Source organism: Hypanus sabinus, chromosome 25, assembly GCF_030144855.1.
Source record: "Hypanus sabinus isolate sHypSab1 chromosome 25, sHypSab1.hap1, whole genome shotgun sequence".
Classification (NCBI taxonomy): Eukaryota; Metazoa; Chordata; class Chondrichthyes; order Myliobatiformes; family Dasyatidae; genus Hypanus; species Hypanus sabinus.
In genome coordinates this window covers 29,165,132-29,190,544 of record NC_082730.1, presented here as the reverse complement: position 1 = coordinate 29,190,544, position 25,413 = coordinate 29,165,132, and the positions used below count along the sequence as shown (strand labels likewise).

Below are 25,413 nucleotides of genomic sequence, written 5' to 3'. Positions count from 1 at the left end.
TATAAATTATTATTGAAACTTACCTTTTTGCTGTAACTCATCTTTTATAATATTGGCTTAGTTTTTTGTTCTTTTCCCTACAAAGCTGCTTTTTGTAATTTTTCGCATTACTTATTCTCCAAGTCTAAGTGGCCTCATCTTGCTCCATTCTTTCTCTTTTTAACTGCCTCCCCCCATCAACCCTTTGACCAAATGCCCTCCTTATTTAATCTGCATGACATCCCTGGCTTCACTCTATTGGAGATCTTCCCTTTGCCCCGTCAACCTTTCCCTTACCTTCTCTGCAACATAAAATGAATGAGTTTTGTTGCTATCCCGCTTCTGATGTAGGACCTTGAATCTAAAATATTAACACTGTCTTTCTTTCCACAGTTTCCGCCTTACCTGCAGAATGTTTGCAGCATTTTCTGTTTTAATTTCAGATATTCCACATCTGCAGTTTTTTTTTTATATACACATTTGATCATGATCAAACTATTATTTCTCAGTTTCATCAAAACATTTTGAATGCCTTCAGCAGTCTTTATTTAGGATGTGGATCATGCAGCGTGTAAATATAAAAGAATTGAAAATTATTATTATAGTTGTGTATTATTGCAGATCTTTTGTAGTCTCAAAGTATAATACCTAGAAAATTGCTCAGCAGTACTGTAGGAAAACTTTCACCAGAAAGACTGCAAAAGTTTGAGTAGTTTTGCTGTTTTGCCATGAACTTCTTGTGGGTAGTTAGGGAAGGTAAATGATTGCTGACTTTGTTAAGAGGATCCATATCCCACAAATAAATAAAAATCCATATGGTTCTACTAAAAATTATTTTAGTTGACATCTGTAATGTGCATTGCTGAGGCTTTAGTGAACATACTAAAATGTTCTTTTTTCCCATTTGCTTTTTAATCTTTACCATCAATCAAAAAATAAGGTGATTCAATAAGCATATTTTCTTCCTTTGATCTTGATAATCATTTTTTCTCTCTGTTACTGCTTTGCCATCAGTCTTACTTCATGTCATATTATTTTTTCTTCCTGACTACAAAAGGCAAATTGGCAAAAGAGGGGATGTATTGGTGGAACTAATTTCATCTGTAAAGATCAAAATGTGACAGACCAGGAACTTCTTTGAATAACAAAGATGAATTTTGCTTTAGTGATCTATTACTGCCAAATCACAGGCAACAAATTCTAAGGTGCAATGAGGTATTAAATGCCCAATAAGGAAAAGGTGGCTCTCAGGCAACTGAGGTTATTTCAACAGTGTATTTAAGACATCATTGTGTCACAGTCTAGTGTAATTCTCACTGTACAAGTTGGTTGTAAATAGTCTATTTTAAATTTAACCTATGCAACATACAGTCTAATCATTCACTATGCAGTCATTACACCCTGGCAGAATTCTGAGAGAAAACGCAAATTAAAAATGCTAATATTTCTCTTTGCACTTCAGTGACTTATTGTACAATAGAATTGTGTATGCAGATTAGACAGTAATAAAGCTCAGCCAATTCAGGCCTGCATTGATGCCCCACTTGTGTCTCTTGTCATACTTTCTCATCTAATGTTTTTAGCATAACGTTCTCTTCTCATCTCTATCATATGTCCCCTAAAATACATCACTATGATTTACTTGCTCCCCTCCCCACAACAGTGAATTCTGTATTCTCACTGTTGTGTTGGTAGAGATGTCTTTGAATCTTCTCTTTTACAGTATATTATGCTGATTAATTAATTCAACAGCCTCTAATTCTGCTCTTCCCATCAGTGGAAGGATATCCTCTGCATCAACATGTCAAAGGTTTTCATAATTTTAAAGCCTTTCTTTAAAATGTAACATTATCCTTCATTACCCCTCATGGTAGAGTATTTCCGGTATAGTCCTGTAATTTTATTTTTTTCTCTCTTAGTGTTCCCTGTTTATTGCAGCACATAATACAACAGCTCTACAAGTGGCACAGTGGGCCAGGTAGTGGAACCACTAGCTCAGACCTAAGTTCAGTCCTGACCCTCGGGTGCCCTTTGGATAGAGTTTGCAAGTTCTCCCTGTGACCACGTGGGATTGCCCCTGTTTCCTCTCACATCCCAAAGATGTGTGGGTTGCTAGATTACCTGGCCGCTATTGGTACCCCTAGTGTGGAAGTGAATGAAAGAAGCTGGGATGATGAGAGTGAATGAGATTAATGTAGGATTAGTGTTTATTGCAATTGACCATTGCACAGGTGGAGTGGGTCAAAGGGCCTGTCCTCAGTGACTATGAATTATGAGCTGATTATTTCAGGTTTAACATAACCCCTTTGCTTTATATCTCTGGAAATACTATGGCTTTATTAACCTGTTTGAAGCCATTTTGTGATTATGAACTTGTATACCCTCTTGCATTGTACCTGTACACCATTTAGACACCTCTTTTGTTCAAGAAGTGGGTAACTAACTTTTCTGTGCTGCAAATTATCAAACACATTTACCTGTGATGGAATACTTTTGCCAATTATCTGCTTATTCTACAGGTTTATCAAAGTCTACATTTATTTATTTATGTATTTATTGAGGTACAGTGTGGAACATGCTGTCCAGCAATCCCCCAATTTAATCCTAGCCCAATCATGACAATTGACAATGACCAACTAACCAACCAACTGGTACATCTTTGGGCTGTGGGAAGAAACCCACGCGGTCACAAGGAGAATGTATGAACTCCTTAAAGGCAGCGGCAGGAGTTGAACCATGGTCACCTGTACTGTAAAATGTTGTGCTACCATGCCGGCCCAAAGCCTACATGCAGTCATTTACAGCCCTTGGTGTTAACTGCCTCTCACAGTTTGATGCCATCTGAAAATTTAGAAGTTACTGTTTTCATTAGAAATTCTAAATTGCTAATATGAAAAGTGAAAAGATATAGTTCCCAACTCTGAACCTGGTCAAATCCATTTTCTGCTCCATTTAGCTTCAAGCCCTTAGCACTCACTGTTCACCACTTTCCATCATTTAGTTAGCCAGCCAGCCATTTGCTGCTTATTCAGTCTGCATGCCTTGACCTGGTACTTTTGTTTTCTATGCAGTACTTTATCAAAGGTCTTGTAGAAACCTTATAGCAGATGAACATTTGGTACCAGCATATGTTATGTGAAAACTCTGACAAAAAGTAAATTACATGGAGCTATTTCATTCAATGCTTCATGATTGTTAGTATTAGGCGTGAAACTTAATAATGACCACTACCAACATATTCATTGCTACTTCACCTTGTGCTGCTTGGCATGTGTTGCACTTACATGTCTGATCTGATTTCCACATCAGATGAACATCAAAATGTCCCTGTCCCCATGCATTTCCCCTGTTGGGTGTTGTGGACAAACCTATAAGTAGAGGTCCAAAGGGTCACAGTTTCCCTGGTGTGGTCATCACTGAGCACCCCTGGGAAAATAGGGTCCACATAGCACAGTGGTAGTGTGTGATCCACTGTGGTAAGTCCAGTACTTAGTATTTATCCTTCAGCTGCCTTCCCCTGATTTCAGTTCAGATCTGTAAAACTCACAATGAACCCACTACCACCATCTCCCGCTAGTGTATGTCTTCCTCCCCAAGGATTCTGCCCAACTCCCACCCTAAAATGTGTAATTTTCATAAGCTGCTATTGAATGCATTTATATTGCAGAATAGAACTTTGATCTTGCAGACACCAACAAAACAATATGAAATTACTTTACAGCCCTTTATCATTTGCTTCCTTATTGCCCAGCTTTTGCCTTCTAGGCACTGATCAAATTTGTGGAATAATTAAATTTTCCCGTATTTGATTACCTGCAGCAAATATTGACAGATTTATTTCATTTTTAATCTCTGGCATACAAGCAGTAAAATAGACTTTTGAGGCAACTAATGACGGTCTTATTGACCAGTGCAGCCCTGTAGTATTGGTCTAGTTTTATAGGCAGTAAAATCTTCTAATTGGACACCATACAGGTAATCATAAACAGAATTGGTTTCAAATCTACAGTCAATGAAACAAAGCTGTTGCCCATTATCCTTCATGGTCAAGAGAACTGTTCATAGGCGTATTATATCCATTTGCTACAAAGGGAAGGACCATGCATTAAATACAAATCAGCATGTGGCTTAACTAAGGGTAAGGTACATCCAGAATGTGCTAAGGAGAACCATGTGTATCGTTTAGTTCAGGAAATGTAGACAGGTCAGTGAAAGTGATTTCAGAATATAATATTCAGGCAAATGAGGAGAGAGGATGTAGCTTCAGGCTTATAACAAGATTTCACAAAGCGTCTTTACAGATGGAGCCTGAACTAGATACCACCTTCCTCTAAATCTGCCATGCAAGTGCAAGGCAGGATTGTTATTAAATGAGTTCATGGGACAGCATAAATCAGAGCACGTGTCAAATTACTTATAGATGCCCATTTGGGTTTACTGCAGATTTATTTGGGACATTTCTTGTGTTTATGAATTGCTCTTGTTTCTGTAATTAGCTATCTTAAATTCTTCTTAATGAGTAGGATAATTGTTGTAATTTAAGACTGATTTTATACAACCATTATGTGATTGCCCATTATTTAAGCAGCATTAATCAACAATTACAGCAGCAGTGAATATTATACAGTAGCATAGCAGATTGCATAACGCTAATACAGCACCAGCAACCCAGGTTTAATTTCCACTGCTGTCTGGAAGGAATGTCTACATTCTTTCCAAAGCCACATGGGTTTCCTCCGGGTGCTCTGATTTCCTCCTACGTTCTAAAGACAAATGGGTTCGTAGGTTAATTGGTCACATGGGTGCAATTGGGCAGAGAGAGAGGGAATGCTAGCGTGCCTAAGACTTTTGCACAGTACTGTAGGAATTTTATGTGTTGCACTGCACTGCCGCCACAAAAAAAAAACAAATTTCATGACCTATGTGAGTGATGAAAAACCTGATTCTGATATGTGTCTCTATTATGGACTGAGAGTGGGAAGGCGGAAGGGAGAGACACATCATGGTTGGGAAAAGGGGAAGAGAGAGGGGAAGGAGCGAGAAGCACCAGGGAGACCTTCGGTGATGGCCAATAAAGCAATAGCTTAGAATCAAATGACCCTGCCTGGTGTCCCAGGGTTGGATGTGTCTTTACCCTTGCCGACCCCATTATGGACCACTTTCAGGCACATGATTAATGCCATGTTGATGGTGCATTCCTGATGAAGGAAGCCCAAGTCTTTGTTGGTATTGTACATAACTTCTAGGTGGTGGGGTGGAGACACATCTCTGCCAAAGGAGGTGTAAGTTGCTCCTTTCTTCTGCAAGCCTGCAGGTCACTCTTGGGCACAGTGTAGAACCTGCTTAGCCCCCGATCAGGGTTCTATGAAGCCATGAGAGCAGGTGATGGATGGTCATATGAACAGCTGGTGCATATCACAAGTCCTGTTTATACAACCACTGACACCAGGGAGATAATCTATGAAGTGTATTGATAATGGCGGGCGTCACCCAACTTGTAAAGACACTGCCCAGGAGAAAGCAGTAGCAAATTGCTCTGTAGAACAGTCAGGGTCATGGAGACCGTGATTGCCCACATGATAGGGCATGGAACATAATGATGACTGTTGACCAAGAAAGCAATTAAGGGCTCAGTGGAGTGTTGTGGGGCTGCAAAGAATAGACCTGTGAATGTTTCTTTCAGCAAACTGTAATCACAGCATCAACTTATTGTCCTTATTTCCAGGCAGCACCTCTGGTGGTACCATTTCCCTGACACAGATGAGACCAAACATGCTCCTCCGTATTCTTACTTTACTCCCATACTACATAGTTTCTTGCATGATTCCACCAGCTCGAGCACCAGCATGGCATTGCAAAATGATTTAATTTATTAATAGCAGCTAAGGCTTCATACCCTCACATGTACTGTATGTGCTTTATTTATATATTTTTTTCTACTGCTTAAGGTTTTATTAAAATACTTCGGTGCCACTAATGCTTTAAATTTTATGAGTCTTTTGCAAAACCTTACAGGCAAAATGCAAGTGAATGAGCCATAAATCAAATCAATGCACTAAAATCACATGTTCAAACCTGAATGTTGCATTTGAGATTTTTGCTCCTCGACTACATATCAAAGAATCATATACTGCATCAAAACAGAAAATTCAATTTATGTTCATCACAGCATATTTTCCTTGTATATGAAGAAATAATAGTATTCATAATTATTCTGTACAGAATGCAAAAAAAAAGTGAGTTAGAAAAGAAAGGGTCATGGGAATGTGTGGTAACTTTGGGAAATAGAAAAATGGATGACAATAGAGAACAGACCAATATTGATCACCAAGTTGTGTTAAAAACCAATCGCCTCATAATTTTCTTCTTTCATCTCAAGTGCCTACAATATATCCTCTGTATAATTACATCGATGATTGTGATGTACTCTTCACTCATTCTAACCCAGTAAGATATAAAAAGTCATCTAAACTTGCAATAACTACCATTAACCTGAATCTGCCTGGGTGAGGGTGGATGACAGATCCTTCAATGCACTGGTTCCATCCCAGTTTATGAGGATTTACAGAAATATTAGGAATCTTTAAAAAGGACAGAGTAAGCTCTATTTTCCAACAGCAGGAAGGTGAGCTTCTGATGAAGGGTATTGTACCTGAAAGAGATATTTTCCTTGCCTGCTGAAATCTGTTATCACAATTGGATTAGATGTGCATCTTTGGAAATTCAGCCCAGAATATCTGTAAGAGGCCAGTTGCTCAAGAAATTTGAAAGCATTACTGTGAATTAAGCCTGTATCAACTGTGATCCTTTATTTTATTTTCATTATTTATGTAGCTACATCACGGACTAGGCCCTCTCAGTCCTTCGAGCAGTGTCTCCCACCATCTCCCGATTTATCCCTAGTCTAATCACAGGACAATTTACAATGACCGATTAACCTACTAACTGGTACGTCTTTGGACTGTGGGAGGAAACCAGACCACTCAGAGAAAACCCATGTATTCCACAGGGAGATCATACAAGCTCCTTACAGATGATGTCAGAATTGAACTCTGACATCCAATGTCCTAAGGTGTAATAGCACCATGCTAACCACTATGCTATTGTGGCAGCCCTTGCCGTGATGGTGCCAGACAACACCTTCAAAGACACTTCCGGGAGAGAGAATGTTGTTCCAACAGTGACACAGCTCCTTGCAATCATTTTCATAAAATGCCTCTAAGTCACAGAGAAATTAAAATTCATTCTGTTTAAATCACATCATATCCAAACAAGAAAACAAAGTGTCATTCAAAATCTTTTCTACTTTCTATTCTTGGCCTACCCAGCATACTGAATGAGCAGATAGGTGCTTGGTATTGATTACATCTAATCAATCCATAATCCATTATCTTCATCTTGAAAAGCATATTAAATATTAACTCAATTAAAAGACTGAATGCAACTTGTAAACCACACATAAGAAATAGGAAATTTATAACACAGCCTTATCTGAAAGATCCTTCTCTGAAGCATTATTGACTCTGTTAGGTTTTGTTTGTTTTTCTAGGTAATAAATCCAAAAAAGAAAATAAAGAAGAAGAAGTATGTCCATTCAGGAACTGTGAGTACTTACAGTCATTGGAAATAAATTTTCATGGAGTGGTTCCTTGGAATTTTGCTCTCCTTGATGAATTTTCTAAGCCATAGTGATCAGGGATTGCTTGCTTTAATCATGTCATAAGAATGACTGTGAGCCAGTGAAAGAAATAGATTGAGTGATGTGGGAGAGTCAATTTTTATGTTTGGCTGGCAGTTAATTTTCCTGAAATGATCAAATTTCAGTTATTGAAATAATATATAAACATATGAGGAAAGTAATATCTAGGGGCTAAGTTTGTATAAACTCCTTTGAATCGACTCCTAACTCCAGGAGGTGAGACTGTTGCTGTTCCAACAGTGACACAAGTCCTTGCAATTAATTTCATAAAATGTCTCTAAGTCACAGAAAACAAAACTCATTCTGTTTAAATCACACCATATCCAAACAAGAAAACAAGACGTCATTCAAAATCTATAGTACTTTCTATACTTGAACAACAATGAAATCTAAAATAAATAATCAATATATTGAATTATATAAAGAAAAGAAAGCATGTGTACATTTTAAATACTTGTTTCACTGAGGCATAATGTCTAGAAATAAATTCCATTTTACTACTGCAAAGTGCTTTGACTTCTTGTTAGTTTGAATTATTTGGAGATTTTTTCTTATTTTTCTTATATTTGATTTTGTATGTAAATTATAACAATAGTCTATTGCAAAGTTAATGAACGTCATACCATCAATTAGAGAATGATAGATTATTTATTCTGATAACTAATTTTTGGACGATTTTTTTCACTTATGGGAGATGGCAGCTTCTGAGGAAATAAAATCTATTGTCCATCAGTAACTGCACTTAAGAAAGTGAAGATGGACTTTCCCACTTGAAATCCGTAACCCGAAGTTAAAGTTTTCCCATTGTGCTATTAGCTAGAGAAAGTCAAAGTATGTAACTTAGTGGTAAAGTAGTGTGTTACTTATAGCTGATACTTTACCCATACATTTCCTGTTGTCCATCTTCATGTAGGGAACAGAGGACTGAGGAGATAATGCTGGAAAATTTCAGTGGGTCAAGAAAGGAATTATCAACATTTCAGGTCAAAACCCTGCATCAGGCCGAGAGTGAAGAGGTGGGTTGGGTAGTATAAAGAGCAGAAGGGAACAGTGAGAGAAAGCTTCGGACAAGGCCAGTTGCTGGAGGAAGATAAGCGGGAACACAAAGCACCACTGGTGTTGGATTCTGATAAGTAACGGAGGTGAAAATGGGAACCATTAGGCAAGAGGTAAATGGTGAAGTAAAGTAGAGAACGGTGACATGGTTGGATGGAACAAGGCGGGTGAAGATGGGTGAACGGGAGCTGGGGAGTGTGTGAGAAAGTGTTTGAATGTGGGAACGCTGGAGGAGAATTAGACGGGGAGGGAGTCTGGATGGTGAGGAAAGGGGTTATCTAAAATCAGAAAACTCACTATTAATGCTATTAAGTTGTAGACCACCCACGTGGAATATAAGTCTTATTCTTCTGGATTGGATTGGGCATCATCAGGCAGTGGAGAAGGTGGAAGTTGGGCAGGCCATTTTGGGAATGGGAAAAGAAACTGAAAGGGTTTGTGACTTTGTCCTCAGAATAGTCATTGCCACGTATGGATCATCAAATGCAGTAGACAAGGTGGGAGGAGCGCATGTGAACCTTTGCCTCACCTCAAAGGGCTGTTTACATCCCTGGATAGTAATGACGAAAGAGGTGCTAAGGACAAGTGTATCATCTACTGTGAGACAGGGGAAAGTGCCTAGAATGGGTGTGGAGGTATGAGTCACTGTTGAAGGAGCATTAGTGAGCTGCTGTGCTGCATTTTGCAAATGGTACATAGGACTTGCAGTGAGGAGAGTGAATATTTAGTGTGACATTTAGGAAGTTAATCAAGCTGGCTGCTTTAGAAACATAGAAAACCTACAGCACAATACAGGCCCTTTGGCCCACAAAGCTGTGCCAAACATGTCCTTACCTTTGTCCCAAATGGAGTCCTTCTTTCGTATCAATGGTGTTGCACTCAAGGGATTAGTTCCCATGATTCATTTCATTTATGCCTTGTGGGTGGTGAAAAGTTTTTGACACTGTGAACAGCATTCCAAGGAATACACAGAAATTATAATGACAACATTTACGTGGGCATTGCTGGTAGTGTATTTGGTAATGGTTAAGTTATTGAACATCACGTGGAGGAGACTTTTGCAAGTTCTAATCTAGGAGACAGTACACTTGGTTAAGTGCAGGCCTGACGAGAGCAGCCACTTTAAACTCGTCTGTATGCCTGGACTGAAGTTGGAGTGAGATAACTGGAGCCAACTTTAGCATCAGTGCATATGATGTTGGTGAATAGCAAGGAACTTGCTAACGTAATCCACAATTTCCATCACTTTGCCATATGACTAGACTGACTGGACTGGGATTTGTCCTGCTTTTTCTCAATAGTATGGACTGATGGGATGGTTTCCAGTTTTGGAGTTACAGCAGGACACCTGGCCACATCTACTCCAGAGGTGAACAAAGGAAAGAAAAATTTAATATAAGTATGCAGAACCACAAAAGTTTTTGATGATGTAGATAAAGAGAACCAATTTCCCCTAACACAGAGACTGGAAAACATTAGTCCTAGATTTAAAATAATTGGCAAGTGAGGGAGAGGGTGTTTTATTTTATGCACTTTATGAAATGTATTAGCAGAAATAAATTCAATAGTACATTTTAAACAAGAACAGAATGGATACTTGGAAAGGGACAACTTGCTGGATGATAGGTAAAGAACAGTATTATGTTTTGTAACTCCAAAACATAAAATTAATTGAAAGAAAAACAATGGAATCCAGAATGTTTTTATCTTACTTTCGTTTTTACTTTTAGTGAGGCACGTACCTATGACGTGGTGTCGTGATGATGTATGCCTTTCTCATAATCCGTAATGAATTATGTAAATAACTACAAATGATTAATCAAGCAATACATTTACAACATTACTGAAATATTGAATAAACCACAGTCCTCCCTGCTTAGCTATAAACTCCAGCTCAATATGGAATGCATCTCAACTCTAATATGTGTATTTTTCTGTCTAGTCCCTCTCTCTTTCTCACACACACACACACCTATCTTTCTCTCTCTCTCTCTCTCTCTCTCTCTCTCTCTCTCTCTCTCTCTCTCTCTCTCTCTCTATATATATATATATATATATAGATATAGATAGATAGATATATATGTTAGAACCAGAGCATTGTTAATGTCCCATTCAGGTCTATAGATTTAATCACAGTGAGGGATTTCTTACTTTTGTAGGATAAAGTCTCTCCTGAACAGGAAAGTTATTCCTCTTGACAAGTGAGACTTGTGGCTGTGGAACAATTGAGGTTCTGATTCCTCTTCCATGGTAGTTGAAGGAGTCAACTCTGGGACTACAGGAGGTGGTTCTGATAGCTCTGGATACCTTTCTTCTTGATGTGTTGGCATCCCAAGCAGTGCATGGCAAGCTGCATGACCTTCTGATCTATCCAGGACCAATGGATAAAGCTTTGAGTCAACAATTTCATTTTGACCCCATCTAGATGACTGGCTTGTAGCTCCACCAACACCATAGCTCTCAGCTTGGATGATGCAACAATTCTCAATACCAACATAAGGCAACCCCGTCGAGGATAATTTCACCTCAACATTGGTAAAACTGAGATTTCTGCTGGACATTTCAGCTATTTTGGGTGGCCCTGTAGACCAGAGAGCATGTGGGGTCCTATCTGGTTTCCCTTTGGATCATCTCTGCTGTAATATGGAAACTTTTGATTGCATTAGGGAGAATATATCAAAAGGAGTGTCCTCTTTTGTAAATTCTTCAGGTATTATTTTTTCCAACGGTAAACAGGACAACCCATTAGGATTTCCAAGAATAGTTGTATTCTTGAATTCCATCTTTTAATTGTGCCCTCCAAGAAACTCAGCCCATCTCTGCATTCGAGCTGCTCTGTTAGTGGAACACCCTTCTGTGGACTGAAAATGGACACCAGTGGTTGATGATCAATAATGAGAGTAAACTCTCTCCCATACAAGTGCTGGTTGAAAGACTTCACACTCCAAGCCAAACTCAAGACCTCTCCATCAATCTGTGCATAATATTTCTCTGTAGTGGTAAGGGAATGTGGTGCAAAATCTATGGGACATTCACTTCCGTCACTTATAACATGTGACATTACTGCACCTATACAGGCATCACAAGCAAGCTTCACTGCAGATTGTCATGTGTGAGTACGGTGCCTGATGTCACCATTTCCTTTACACTTTTGAAAGCCACCCTACACTGCTTTGTCCATTTCCAATTCCTTTTATTTTTCAATCCTCAAGTTTACAGATCCACTACATGTGGAGATAAATAAGATTATAGTATTGGGTAAAGTATGTAAGATTTTTCTGGAAATTACATTTGTGCAGAGCAAGACCTTCTGTAGGCCCATCTGAAATATCACTACACGTGGTTAAAATAAATACTCTTAAATTAAAATGATTTCTACATTTTGCTTATTTTTTTAATTCAGTTGCTGAGAATGTAGTATGTTAGGAAGCAAACCTGTATTTCAAATAACCTCATCTTATTGCTTTATTGCTATGCACCTTTGCTAAAATTAGTTCAATTTTACATCTTCGGATGATGAATGTTATGCTCACCATGATTTCCATTTCCCCACAGGTTACACTGCTGTCCTTTACAGTTGAATCTGAGCATACATTTCTCGATTATATTAAAGGCGGGTGAGTAGCGTTTGAAATTACTCATATACAGTACCAAATTAATAATATCCTGGTTTTCATGCAATATGATCATGCTCTCTGAGGTAGAAGAATCTGAAGAATATAACACAGACTGCAATACATTAACTTAGGTTCCATGAAATTATCTACCACATACATCAAATAAGAAGCTTCTTTAAAATTAGGAATTGAAATCATATTATACAAAATTCAAAGTTTGATTAATTTGATCTAAAATAATCACCTTAATGCTTCTCAAAGGGCAGGTGGATAACTATAATATAGCATGTGTCAGAAATCAGCCATTAAGCTTAGTAAAAATAAAGTAAAATACATTTATGTATGTCATCACTACTATCATACTGCTTTACTTTGCATCCTCCATTTTAAAAGTCATATGTAACATGATTCAAGCCTCACTCCAGGATCTGTGTAAAAAATCTAGGATAATGGATCATACAATGGGAATGTGCTAAATTGATGGATACACTTGAAGAGATGTTAAATTAAGGTTTATATGCCTATTCAGGTGGTCATGAGGAGGCATAATTTTAAGAGCAGCGTGTTTTGATAACTAATACAACCAAATGTTTTAACAAACTGACCATTAATTCCATTTGTAGGACTTGGCTGTTCATGCTTAGTTGCATCCTAGGATGTGTTGGGACACATTGACGTCACTGGGTGTTTCGGGTCTTTCAACATCAGACACTTTCCAGGTGACTCAACCAGGGTTGATCAGGTCCTGGCTTATGTCCCAGCAGCATTGGTCCATGGCTCACATCTCCTGATCCATAGCCATCTGGAGGCTCACTCAGCAGCCTCTGTGACAGATCTGATGGTTGTTAATTATTGCTATCTTTGTCTCAACATGAGTAATCTTGAACTTAGTAAAATACAGGTTCTGAAATATTCTGCTGAGACTTTAAAGTTTCATTAAAGTAGGATTTACTTAATGATTATGATGAGAACACAATCTCAGAAGTACAAAGCATTCTTAAATATTTTGAGTTGTTAAATTCTGAATTATTTTATTGCAATATTTGGAGGATTACTATACACAAGAGATATTTGGATCCAGCCTAAATAAACAACTAACAAAAAGATGTAGACACAGGAGATTGCAGATGGTGAATTATGGAGCAACATACAAAACACTGAAGGAATTCAGCAGGTCAGATATCTTCAATGGAGGAAATTGAAACATCGACTATCCATTTCCCTTCACAGGGAAATGCCTGATCTGCAGGGTCCTCCAGCGTTTTGTGTATTACTAATGACAAGATGTGACTGGCTTAGTAATTCATGCCAGGAATTTACTGAAAGAATCGGTGAAAGGATAATGATAATATATTGTCAAAAACAGCTTGAAATGAACACCTGTTTATCGGTGAGGCTTGACATAGATTGGGAGACCGCTTCACCAAGCACCTATATGCCATCTGCCAGGGGAAGGAGGATCTCCCAATGACCACTTCCCATTCCAATATGTCAGTCCATGGTCTCCTCCACTATCGTGATGAGACCACACTCATGTTGGAAGAACAACACCTTATATTCCATTTTGGTAGCCTCCAAACTGATGGCATGAACATCAATATATCCCCCCCCCCTTCACCATTCCCCATCCCCTTTTCCCTCTTTCACCTTATCTCCTTCCCTGCTCGTTGCCTCCCTCTTGAGCTCCTCTCCCCTCCCCCTCTTTTCTTTCTTCCATAGCCTTCTATTTTCTTCTATTAGATTGTGCCTTCTCCAGCCCTGTATCTCCTTCACTTAATCAAGTCCCCAGCTCTTTACTTCACCCCTCCCCCTCCTGATTTCACCTAACACCTTGTGCTTCTTCCTCCCCTTCCCCCACCTTTTAACTCTACTCTTCATCTTTTTTCTCTGCAGTCCTGCTGAAGGGTCTTGGCCGAAACATTGACCGTGCCCTTTTCCATAAATATTGCCTGGCCTGCTGATTTCCTCCAGCATTTTGTGTATGTTGCTTGAAATGAGGGGGGATCTCATTAAAACCTATCAAAGGTTGAAAGGCATCTATAGAGTAGATGTGGAGAGGATGTTTCCTATGGTGATGGAGTATAAGACTAGAGGACACAAGATCAGGAAGGAGGAATGTCCAATTAGAACAGAGATGGGGAGGAATTTCTTCAGTCAGAGAGTGGTGAATCTGTGGAATTCGTTGCCACAGGTGGCTGTGGAGGCCAAGTTATTGGGCATACTTAAGGCAGAGTTTAATTAGTCAAGGCATGAAGGAATATTGGGAAAAGGCAGGAGTTTGGGGCTGAGAGAGAAATGGATCAGCCATTAAGAAATGATGGAGCAGATGTGATGGGCCAAATGGTCTGATTCTGCTCTTGTATTTTATGGTGTTATGGTCTGATGGAAATATAATATTGTCTTAGAAATGCTTCCAGTTATTATTTCCAAAGTTAGTAGACATTTGGAGAGGCTAAATAATACCATCTGTTTGTTACTAGAATCATAGAGGCATACAGCACAGAAGTGTCCCTCTGGCCCAACCCATCAATGCTGACTATGATGCCCACCTAATCCCGGTGTTACGATATGGCAACAATGAATATAGAATTGAGCAGGTTTTTTATAAACAAATTAAACATTTAATTAAACTCAGCTCAACAACAAATGAAAAGTAAACAAATGACTAACTTAACTGGAAGTTACTGCTATACGGCAACTCGAACAGATCTTAAAGCAATAAATGCAAACACAGTTCTCAAAGCAACAAATGTAAAAGTCCAAGTGATTTAGACAGTCAATTAGGAGAGACTTTACTGAAGTAACGAATTCCTCGACGATGTGACACTACTGCTGATCCCAACCAAAATAAGCCTTGCCTGAAGGATTTATGATGAAGGAAAGAAAAACGGCTTAAAGGAACTGACCTTTTCCTTGGCGAATAGCACTTCCCCAATCCTTTCTGCTCTTATAGCAGGGATTATCTCGGATGCAGGTTGAACGAATCCCTTGAATGAAGGTTAAATAAGGTCGATCCTGTATTACCACTGACGACACCAACTTTATTCGATCCTTCTGGTTCCCGTACCGTGGTAAATCTTTACTCTCCAATACTTAGACTTTAAAATTAAATTGAAGAAACATCAAACATAACTGGCAGTGATTTTAAAAACTGCTGGCACAACTTACAACAGAAAGTAAAACTCTGTTTTAAAACAAAACTGCGTCATGAAACCAAATGCGCAGCAGAACGGAGTAACTGATGAATTAAACCACAAACTAACCTACATCACAGCAAGGCTTCCCCGTTTTATACCTATTGGAATAGGCCATCACATGACCTCTCACTGGCGGGAAATTACATCACTCCACCATCACAAGACCATTACATCATGCTCACCAGATAATCAATTACATCATGGTCATAAGACAGTCACAAGATACCCATGGGGTATGTAATGCTGGAAACAGCACATTGAGTTCATTTTAGCAGTGGAACTTTGTGGGGAAAAACTAGAAATTATGTTTTCATTAAGAGCATTATTACAATGTGGAATATATTTCCATTGCAGATACATGAGATGTAATACTCACGTATTGCTTGCATGGAAATTTGACTAATTTAAGAAATATTACAAACAAAAAGGACAGATCAAACTCCACAATTCTGAGGGAAATTTGCCAAGAAGACATGGTTAGAGCGTCCATTGCTTCTCATCTTACAACTGGCTAGAGGTGGTGAATTAGAATAACTGGCCTTTGCCAAAACTTTTAACTGTTTATTCCCCTCTGTAGGTGCTGCCAAGACCTGCTGAGCTCCCCCTGCATGCTTTCCGTGTCAATCTGGATTTCCAGTAACTGTAGAAACCCTTGTATTGATAACTAGCCCATAATTTTCCTGAAAATGGGAGAATGTATGCCAGTAGCAAATGCCACTCACGTTCATTTAAGGGCAATTACATGGTTAAAGGCAGGAAACTATATGTCCCAAAAAAAATCACTAGCTATAGGCAAGAGGCACTTTGCTTTCCATCTTACCATTGAAGTGTTGGGAGTTTGTTGTATTTGAATAATAAATATGAATGAAATCCACAACCAGAAAATTAAGACTTGACCAATTTAGTCTAAGTACTCTTTTTCACCACATGATATTTGCTCATTATTGTCATTCATTCTCTCTCCAACTTTTGTACAGATTTAATTGTGGTTGGAGATTTAAAATGTCTGATTAATTCCCATTCCATGAATGCGATTAAGAAGGGACCCAGCTGTTTTTCCCTTTTCACCCAGGTAGCAGATACCTTTTTCTCTCATTTCCTTGGTGGCTCACTCTTTCAGGAAGACTCGTTCAGAAAGTCTAAGAACTTCAACATATACTGGCAAATCCAACAATTAGCCAATACCATTAAATCCTTTACTACAGCAAATTATGAGCTTCCACGCTTAAGTTTAATTAAGGCAGACTCAATTACATGCGAAGGTTATATTCTCTGAAATTAATGGTTTAGGGGCATTTATTTATAATTCTAATTGATATCTCTTAATGCTCTATTAAAATATTCAGTTAAAATGTTGCTTCTTCATTTTCAGTGTGCACGTGATTCTTGGTTAGAGGAAACTGGTAATGAGGCTTGTTATTGAGTGCAAGTTGAATTGTTATAAAGTGGGTCACACAATTCATACCATTTGACAAAACAAAATCAATTAGATGCATGAGAAACCATGTGCTCACCCCTCCACCTCTTCGACCATGTGCTAACCCAGACCCACTCCCACAGCAACACACACAAAATGCTGGAGGAATCCAGCAGGCCAGGCCGCATCTATGGAAAAGAGTATTGCCGGCGTTTCAGGCTGAATCCCTTCAGCAGCACTGGAGAAAAAAGAAGCTGAGGAGTAGATTTAAAAGGGTGTGAGGAGGGGAGAGCGAAACACGAGGTGATGGGTGAAACCTGAAGGGGGAGGAATGAAGTAAGGAGCTTGATAGGTGAAAGAGAAAGAAGGCCATGGAAGAAAGAAAATGGGGGAGAAGTACCAAAGGGAGTCAGTGTGCGGGCAAGGAGATAAGATGAGAGAGGGAAAAGGGGAAGAGAAGTGGGGAATATTACAACTCCACAGCACCCTTGTTGTTCTTCCTCCCCTCCCCCCACTTTCTTACTCTGACTACTCATCTAATTTTCCAGTCCTGGTGAAGGGTCTCAGCCTGAAACGTTGACTCTACTTTGCCTGGCCTGATGAGTTCTTCCAGCATTTTGTTTGTGTTGCTCAGTAAATTAGATTATCATTATTCTCTGGACTGTAGGAGACGGGGTGTGGAGGAATGACTTGATACAGGTAAAAAAAAACATGAGGGACATTGACAGGGTGAGTAGACATAGACAGCCTTTTTTCCAGGGAAGGGATGCTGTAAACAAGAGGGCATGTGTTCAAGATCAGAGGCAAGAGATTTTAAAGAGACATCTTCATGCAAAAGGTGGTACATATTTGGAATGAATTGCCAGAAATAGCAGGCGAGGCAGGCACATTCGCAACATTTTATTCATTTAATGCCTGCCTGCCCTTTGAGCCACACCACCCAGCAATCTCTGGATTTAATCCTAGCCTAACACGGGACAATTTACAATGCCCAATTAACCTACCAAATGATTCTGGACTGTGGGAGGAAACTGGAGAACCTAGAGAAAACCCATAGAGCCATCGGGAGATCATGCAGACTCCTTACCAACAGTGGCAGGAATTGAACCTGAGTTGCTGGTATTGCAAAGTGTTGTGCTAACCACTATGCTACCGTGCCACCCCATCTAGGTAAGTTCATGGATAAGAGAGGCTATTGGCCAAGCATGCAGATGGGACCAGCAATCTGGGCAACACAGTCAGCATGAGCACATGACTGAAGGGTCTGTTTCCATATTCTATGACTCTTTGACTCATTACATTGAATTTTAACCATTTGTATCAGAGTAGACAGGGATTTAAGCACACAAAAGCTAATAGCTCCTTAGAAATCTGATGCTAACCTTATCACTGTTATGATATACTCATATCAGGGTCTAGGGGTATGTGTCAATGTGTATACCTTTCCTGATCAGATGAGTTCATTGGATGGCTTGTTAGAGTGAATTTGAGAATGGAGAATAAATTCTCTTTGCTCACCCCTGTGGCAACCTCCAGCCACACCGTTCTGATGTGGCCTGCATGTCCCCTGTTTGCATTAGCAGGAAATCATGTCACTCTGAGCCCATCACAGAGCTTAGCGTGACATCCAGTGAGGAATGACAAAAGCTTAAGGCCTTGACAGATGTACATTCTATTTTCTCCCTCACGTCTGTTGTGCACTCAACTTCAAAATCTATCAAATTTCATGATTGAAGTGTGTCTCAAAAGAGTGGAGTTGAAATGAGTTCTGTGTGTTGCCTTCGCACTGGCTGAGGTTAACTGTTAAAACATTAATAATGTGGCTGTGATTGCTTTAAGGCAGCTCTGATGAATGCACCGAAGAAAGTTATGGAGCTGTGCCCCATCTTCCTGACCCACTACTAACTCAGCTCAAGGAGAAACTATAATACAATTTTCAATTTTTATACTATTATTCTACTACTTTGCTGAATGGCTCAGCTTTTGTGTAATAAATAATAAGAACATAAGACACAGGAGGAGAATTAGGCCTTTTGGCCCCTTGAATCTGCTTGTCCATCCCATCAGGGCTGGTTTATTATCCCTCTGAACCCCATTCTCCTGCCATGTCCCCACAACTTTTGATGCTCATACTGATCGAAACTGTCAACCTCCACTTTAAATATACCCAACGACTTGGCCTCTACAGACATATGAGGCAATTAATTCCACAAATTCACCATCTGCTGCCCACAGCCATCAAACACTCCCCATGACTTATGTTAACCCTTTCATTCCAAGATCATTCTTGTAAATCTCCTCTGTATGTAAACTAGATTGATTAGTGATGAAATTTACGAAATTAGAAGTTGTCTTGTCCATTATTTCACTGAAAGATAGACACTGACTAGATGCAATAACTACAAATTGTGGTCCCTATTTTTCCTATTAATTTCGCAGGTATTTTTCTGAATTGTAATGGCAGGATATGATCTATCACTATATGACCACTCCAACATGCAAAATAAATGTTTGCAAGTATGGAGTCTAATTCCTTAATATCTAATTTTTTATCAAGAACAAATGTCATGAAATTTGTTGTTTATGGCAGCATTACAATGCAAAATATTTTTTAAAATTCTGTAAGTTTTAATGATAGAGCAAGAGAGAGATGGATAGATAGGTCATCAGATAGATAAATGGTGCAAAAGAAGAATAGCGTGTTTCATGGACATTTCTGAAAACTAATTTCAGCAGGGTGGAAGCTGTTCTCAAAATGTTGAATGTGTGTCTTTGGGCTTTTGTACCTCCTCCCCGATGGTAGTAATGAGAAGAGGGCATGTCCCAGATGGTTGGGGTCCTTACGGTAGCCCCATCAGTGGCAGGAGAAGTGCACATTGTGGGGGTTTATCGCAGGTCAGCAGTGCTCATTTAAAAAGAGAGCTTCGCAGGCATTCAGTGTCATTCTGATAGCTCGATCGGTGTCAGGAGCAGTGCAGAGGAGTAAATAAAAGTACAGAAGGGACAAGCAGAATGGCCATTGTTGGGAGTGGGATAGTGGTGAGAGTGAGGCCTTGGCTCAAAGGAGCCTTTGGATTGGAGGAGGCATTGGCTCTGGGAAAGTTGGCCAGGTAAGTTTCTGTTAAGTTTCCTCTTTTCCTTACTGTGTCAGGAGTACTTAGTGAAGTTTAAGAGGCTATTGTGTGTCTTTCATACTGGATGTTAGAGTCCTGGGACACCCAGAGACTCTGAGGGAACTACAGCTGTGTGAAATGCATCCAACTGCAGCTCCTTGAAGACCGTGTTAGGGGTCTGGAGCAGCAGCAGGATGGCCTCCGGCTTGAACAGAAGAGTGAGGAGATAATCAATCAGAGTTACTGGGAAGTGGTCATCCCAAAGTTGCAGAAGGCAGGTAGTTGGATGACTTTCAGGAGAAGGAATTGGAAGGTGAGTAGACAGTTAGCTCAGAGCACCCCTGTGGCCATTCTCCTCAATCATCACTATATCATTTTGGATGTGGGGGATGACCACTCAGGGGATTGCCATGGAGACCAGGTTACTGGCACTGAGCGTAAATCCATGGTGCAAAAGGGAAAGAGGGAGAAGAGAGGAGCAGTAGTGATACGGGACTCAATAGTCAGAGGAACAAACAGGAGATTCTGTGGACATTAATAGGGCATCCAGATGGTATGTTGCCTCCCGGATGCCACGGATCAGATCATGTCCATGGCATCTTGGAGGGGGAGGGAAAGCAGCCAGATGCCTTGGTACATATTGGTACCAATGATATAGGAAAGAAGAACAAAGAGGTCCTGAAGAGAGAATTTAGAGAGCTGGGCAGAAAGCTGAAAAGCTGGACCTCCCAGATCGTAATTTCTGGATTGCGAGATTGCTGGATTGCTACCTGTGCCACACGCCATTGAGGTTAGAAACAGGATGATTTGGCAGATGTGCGTGGCTGAGAAGCTGGTGCAGGGGGCAGGGCTTCACGTTCTTGGATCAATGGGATCTCTCCTGAGGGAGATATGATCTGTACAAGAGGGACGGGTTGCACCTGAGTTCAAGGGGACCCAATATTCTCATGGGCAGGTTTGTTGGAGCTGTTGGGGAGGGTTTAAACTAATATGTCAGTAGAATTTGAACTAAACTGAAGGCACTCAGGATGGGACAGATGGTAAAAAAGCAAAGATAGTGTGCAGTCAGACTGTCAGGAAGGGCAGGCAGATGATAGGACAAAATTTCAGCTGGCAGTGTGACTTCCAGTGCATTAGGGATACAGAACCAAAGAGGGTAGTAAATACAGAGCTCAAGGTGTTATATCTCAATGCACAGAGTATAAAAATAAGGTGAATGATCTTGTTTCACTTTAATGGATTGTCGGGCATGATGTTGTAGCCATCACTGAATCGTGGCTGAGGGATGTTGTAGTTGGGAGCTGAATGTCCAAGATTGTGTGTTGTATCAGAGGGTTAGGAGGTTAGGCAGAGGGGGTGGCATGCTTCTGCTGGTAAAGAATGGCACCAATCATTAGGAAGATATGACATAGGAATGGATGATATTGAATCCTTGTGGGTTGAGTTAAGAAACTGCAAGTGTAAAAGCACACTGATGGTAGATTTATACCAGCCTTCAAACGGTAGCTGGGATGTGGACTACAGATTACAATGGGAAATAGAAAAGGTGTGTCAAAAGGGCAATGTTATGATAGTCTTAGGAAATTTTAACATGCAGGTAGCTTGGGGAAGTCACGCTGGTAATAGATCTCAAGAGAATGAATTTGTTGAATGCCTACAAGATGGCTTTTTGAGAGAAGTTTGTCATTGAACCTATTGGGGATCAACTAATCTGGATTGGGTGTTATTTAATGGACCAGAGGCAATTAGTGAGAGGCAATTAAGGCAGAGGAACTCTAGGGAGGCAGTGGTGACAATATGATGAAGTTCAACTTGAAATTTGATAAGGAGAAAGTAAAGTCTGATGTACCAGTATTTCAGTGGAGTGAAGGAAATTACAGTGGTATGAGAGAGGAGTTGGCCAAAGTAAATTGGAAAGAGATGCTGGCAGGGATGACAGCAGAGCAGCAATGGCTTGAGTTTCTGTGAAAAATGAGGAAGGTTCAGGATAGATATATTCCAAAAACAAAAAGAAAATACCCAAATGGCAAAATAGTACAACTGTGGCTGATAAGGGAAGTCAAAGCTAATGTAAAAGCAAAAGAGAGGGCATACAACAAACCAATAATTAGTGGGAAGGTGGAGTATTAGGAAGCTTTTAAAAACCTATAGAAAACAACAAAAAGTGATTAGGAAGGAAAAGATGAAATACAAAAGCAAGCTAGCAAACAATATCAAGGTGGATAGAAAAAGCTTTTTCAAGTATATAAAAAGTAAAAAACAGATGAAAGTGGATATAGGACCACTAGAAAATGAGACTGGAGAAATAATAACGGGACAAGGAGACGACAAATGAACTTAATGAGTATTTTGCATCAGTCTTCTCTGTGGAAGACACTAGCCGTGTGTCAGGTGTTGAAGGGTGTGAGGGAAGAGAAGTGAGTGCAGTTACTTTTACAAGGGAGAGGGTGCTCAAAATGCTGAAAGACCTAAAGGTACGCAAGTCATCCAGACCAGATGAACTGCACCCTAGGGTTCTGAAAGAGGTAATGTTAAAGAATGGGGAGACAGTAGTAATGATCTTTCAGGAATCATTGGACTCTGACATGGTTCGGGAGAACTGGAAAATTGCAAATGTCACTTCACTCTTTACTAAAAGGAGGGATGCAGTGGAAAGGAAATTATAGACCAATTAGCCTGACCTCAGTGGTTGGGAAGATATTGGAGTCAATTGTTAGAGATGAAGTTATGGAGTACTTGCTCAACCAGAACAAGATAGGATAAGGTCAGCGTGATTTTTCATAAGGGAAAATCTTGCTTGCTGAACCTGTTGGAATTCTTTGAGGAGATTACAAGTCGGCCAGATAAAGGGGATGCAATGGATGTTGTATATTTGGATTTTCAGAATGCCTCTGACAAGGTGCCACACATGAGGCTGCTTGCCAAGTTAAGAGCCCATGCTATTACAAGAAAGCTTCTAGCATGGTCAGACTATTAACTGATTGGTAGGAGGCAGCGAGTGGGAATAAAAGGATCGTTTTATGCTGTATATCAATGATTTAGAAATGGAGTAGATAGCTTAGTTGCCAAGTTTGCAGATGATACAAAGTTTGGTGCAGGGGCAGATAGTGTTGATGAATCAGGAAGGCTGAAGAAGGAATTAGACAGATTAGGAGAATGGGCAAGAAAGTGGCAAATGAAACAGAATTCTGGAAAATGCACAGTCATGCTCTTTAGTAGAAAAATTAAATGTGCAGACTATTTTCTAAACAATGAGAAAATACAAAAATGTGAGATGCACAGGGACTTGGGAGTTTGTGCAGAACACACAAAAGTTAACTTGCAGGTAGAGTCGGTGGTGAGGAAGGCAAATGCAATGTTAGCATTCATTTCAAGAGACCCAGAATACAAGAACGGGGATGTAATGCTGAGTTATTATAAGGCATTGGTGAGCTCTCACCTTGAGTATTGTGAACCATTTTAGGGCCCTTTATCAAAGAAAAGATGTGCTGGCATTGGAGAGGGTTCAGAGGATTCTAGGAATGACAGGGTTATCATACAAAGAATACTTGATGGCTCTGGGCCTGTACTTGCTGTGATTTAGAAGGATGAGAGGGGACCTCATTGAACTTTTCGAATGATGAAAGGCCCAGACAGAGTTGATGTAGAAAGGATCTTTCCCATGGTGGGGGAGTCTAGGACAAGAGAGCACCGACTCAGGATAGAAGGGTGTCCATTTAAAACAGAGATGCGGAGAAACTTCTTTAGCCACAGGGTGGTGAATTTGTAGAATTTGTTAGCACAGGCAGCTGTGAAGGCCAGGTCATTGCGTGTATTTAAGACAGTGAATGATAGGTTTTTGATTAGCCATGGCATCAGAAGTTACAGGGAGAAGGCCTAGGAGTGGGGCTGAGAAGGGGGATAAAAAAGGATCAGCCATGATTGAATGGCGGAGCAGCCTCAACAGGCCAAATGGCCTGATTCTGCTCCTATGTGTTATAGTCTTATAGCCTCAATGCTAAATGCCGCCGCCTTGAAGATTTCCCCGAGGCTGGGTAGGCTTGTGTCTGTTATGGAGCTGGCTGAGTCCACAACCTTCTGGAGCCTCTTTTGAACCTGTGTATTGACGTCTTCATATCCGGCAAAGATACAACCAGTCAGAACGCTGTCCACCCTTTCCACCTCTGACCCTTCAATGAGGAAGTAAGATGATAAGCTTTATTTTTTACATTTTCTTTCTTGATTTTTATTTAATCCTAGCTTTTTTTTCACTTTCTGCGCCTGATTTGGCATTAAATTAAAACATTCTAGCCAGTGTTATCTATATTGCCAATTATTACTGTAAGAAAATGCCGATGACCTTGATGCCCTCCAGAGATATTTTGCTAAAATGAAACCTGAGCATCCAGGGCAGAAGACCAAAGAAACTACAGATTATAAATGAATACTCTCTTATGTGCAATATGCTTCATTAACTTAAATCTCATTTACAGATGACTGCAGTGTCTAGACCAGTAATTTTATTTGAGTTGATAGCTTTTCAATGACTTGAAATTAAACAGCAAATATTCCACTGATAAGCATTCCTCTCTGAAGAGAGAGGAAGTTAGCATTTTAGTTTCATGTTACCTGTCTGTCTCTCTATACACTGTACTGCAACAGCTCAAGAAAGTTGTTTATCAACACTTATTCAGGGGTAGTTAGGAAGGGGCAATAAATGCTGACATTGTCTGTGATGTTTGCATCCTAAAAATTGAATTACAGAACCTTCTAACCTACTGAGTATTTCCAGCATTTTCATCTTTGCATTGACAGTACCCTGATTTTGTTATCACCTACAAATTGATTTGATGAGCCTGTTGATATGAGGAACGAGTTAGAGAAAATGGAGCTGAAACACAATCAGCAAAAACGTTTGATCATCAAAAGCACCATGGCACCATAGTGGCTAGTGCAACACTTATCAGTATCAGCGACCCAGGCTGAAATTCCCGCCGCTGCCTGTAAGGAGTTTGTACATTCTGCCCATAACCATGACCTTTGAATGTACCGCTTGATAGGTTAATTGGTCTTTGTAAATTTTCCCGTAATTAGGTTAGGGTTAAATCGGGGGCTGCTGAGCAGTGCAGAATGGCCTATTCCTTGCAGTATCTCAATCAATCTTTCTATTTTTTTAGAATTAATTTAGTATCTGCTCTTTGGTATAGTGGTACACAGATAGGGTTAGTATTTCACAACTTCAGAGAAGCCAGGTTCAATACTGACCGATGATGTTGTCTGCATGAAGTTTGGACATTTTGTCTGTGACAATGTGGGTTGCTATAAATGCCCCAACTTCATCAACTGGGCTTGGGTT

General features: G+C 39.9%; 1 protein-coding gene across 1 annotated transcript in view; it reads left to right on the top strand.

Annotated features, from left to right (window-relative positions):
• LOC132381139 (copine-8-like) overlaps positions 1 to 25,413 on the top strand; it is a 660,843-nt gene that overhangs the window by 483,978 nt on the left and 151,452 nt on the right. Inside the window, exons 13-14 of the mRNA XM_059950410.1 lie at positions 7,529 to 7,582; positions 12,290 to 12,351. Of these exons, the coding sequence (XP_059806393.1) occupies positions 7,529 to 7,582; positions 12,290 to 12,351 (116 nt within the window). The remainder of the gene's footprint in view (positions 1 to 7,528; positions 7,583 to 12,289; positions 12,352 to 25,413) is intronic.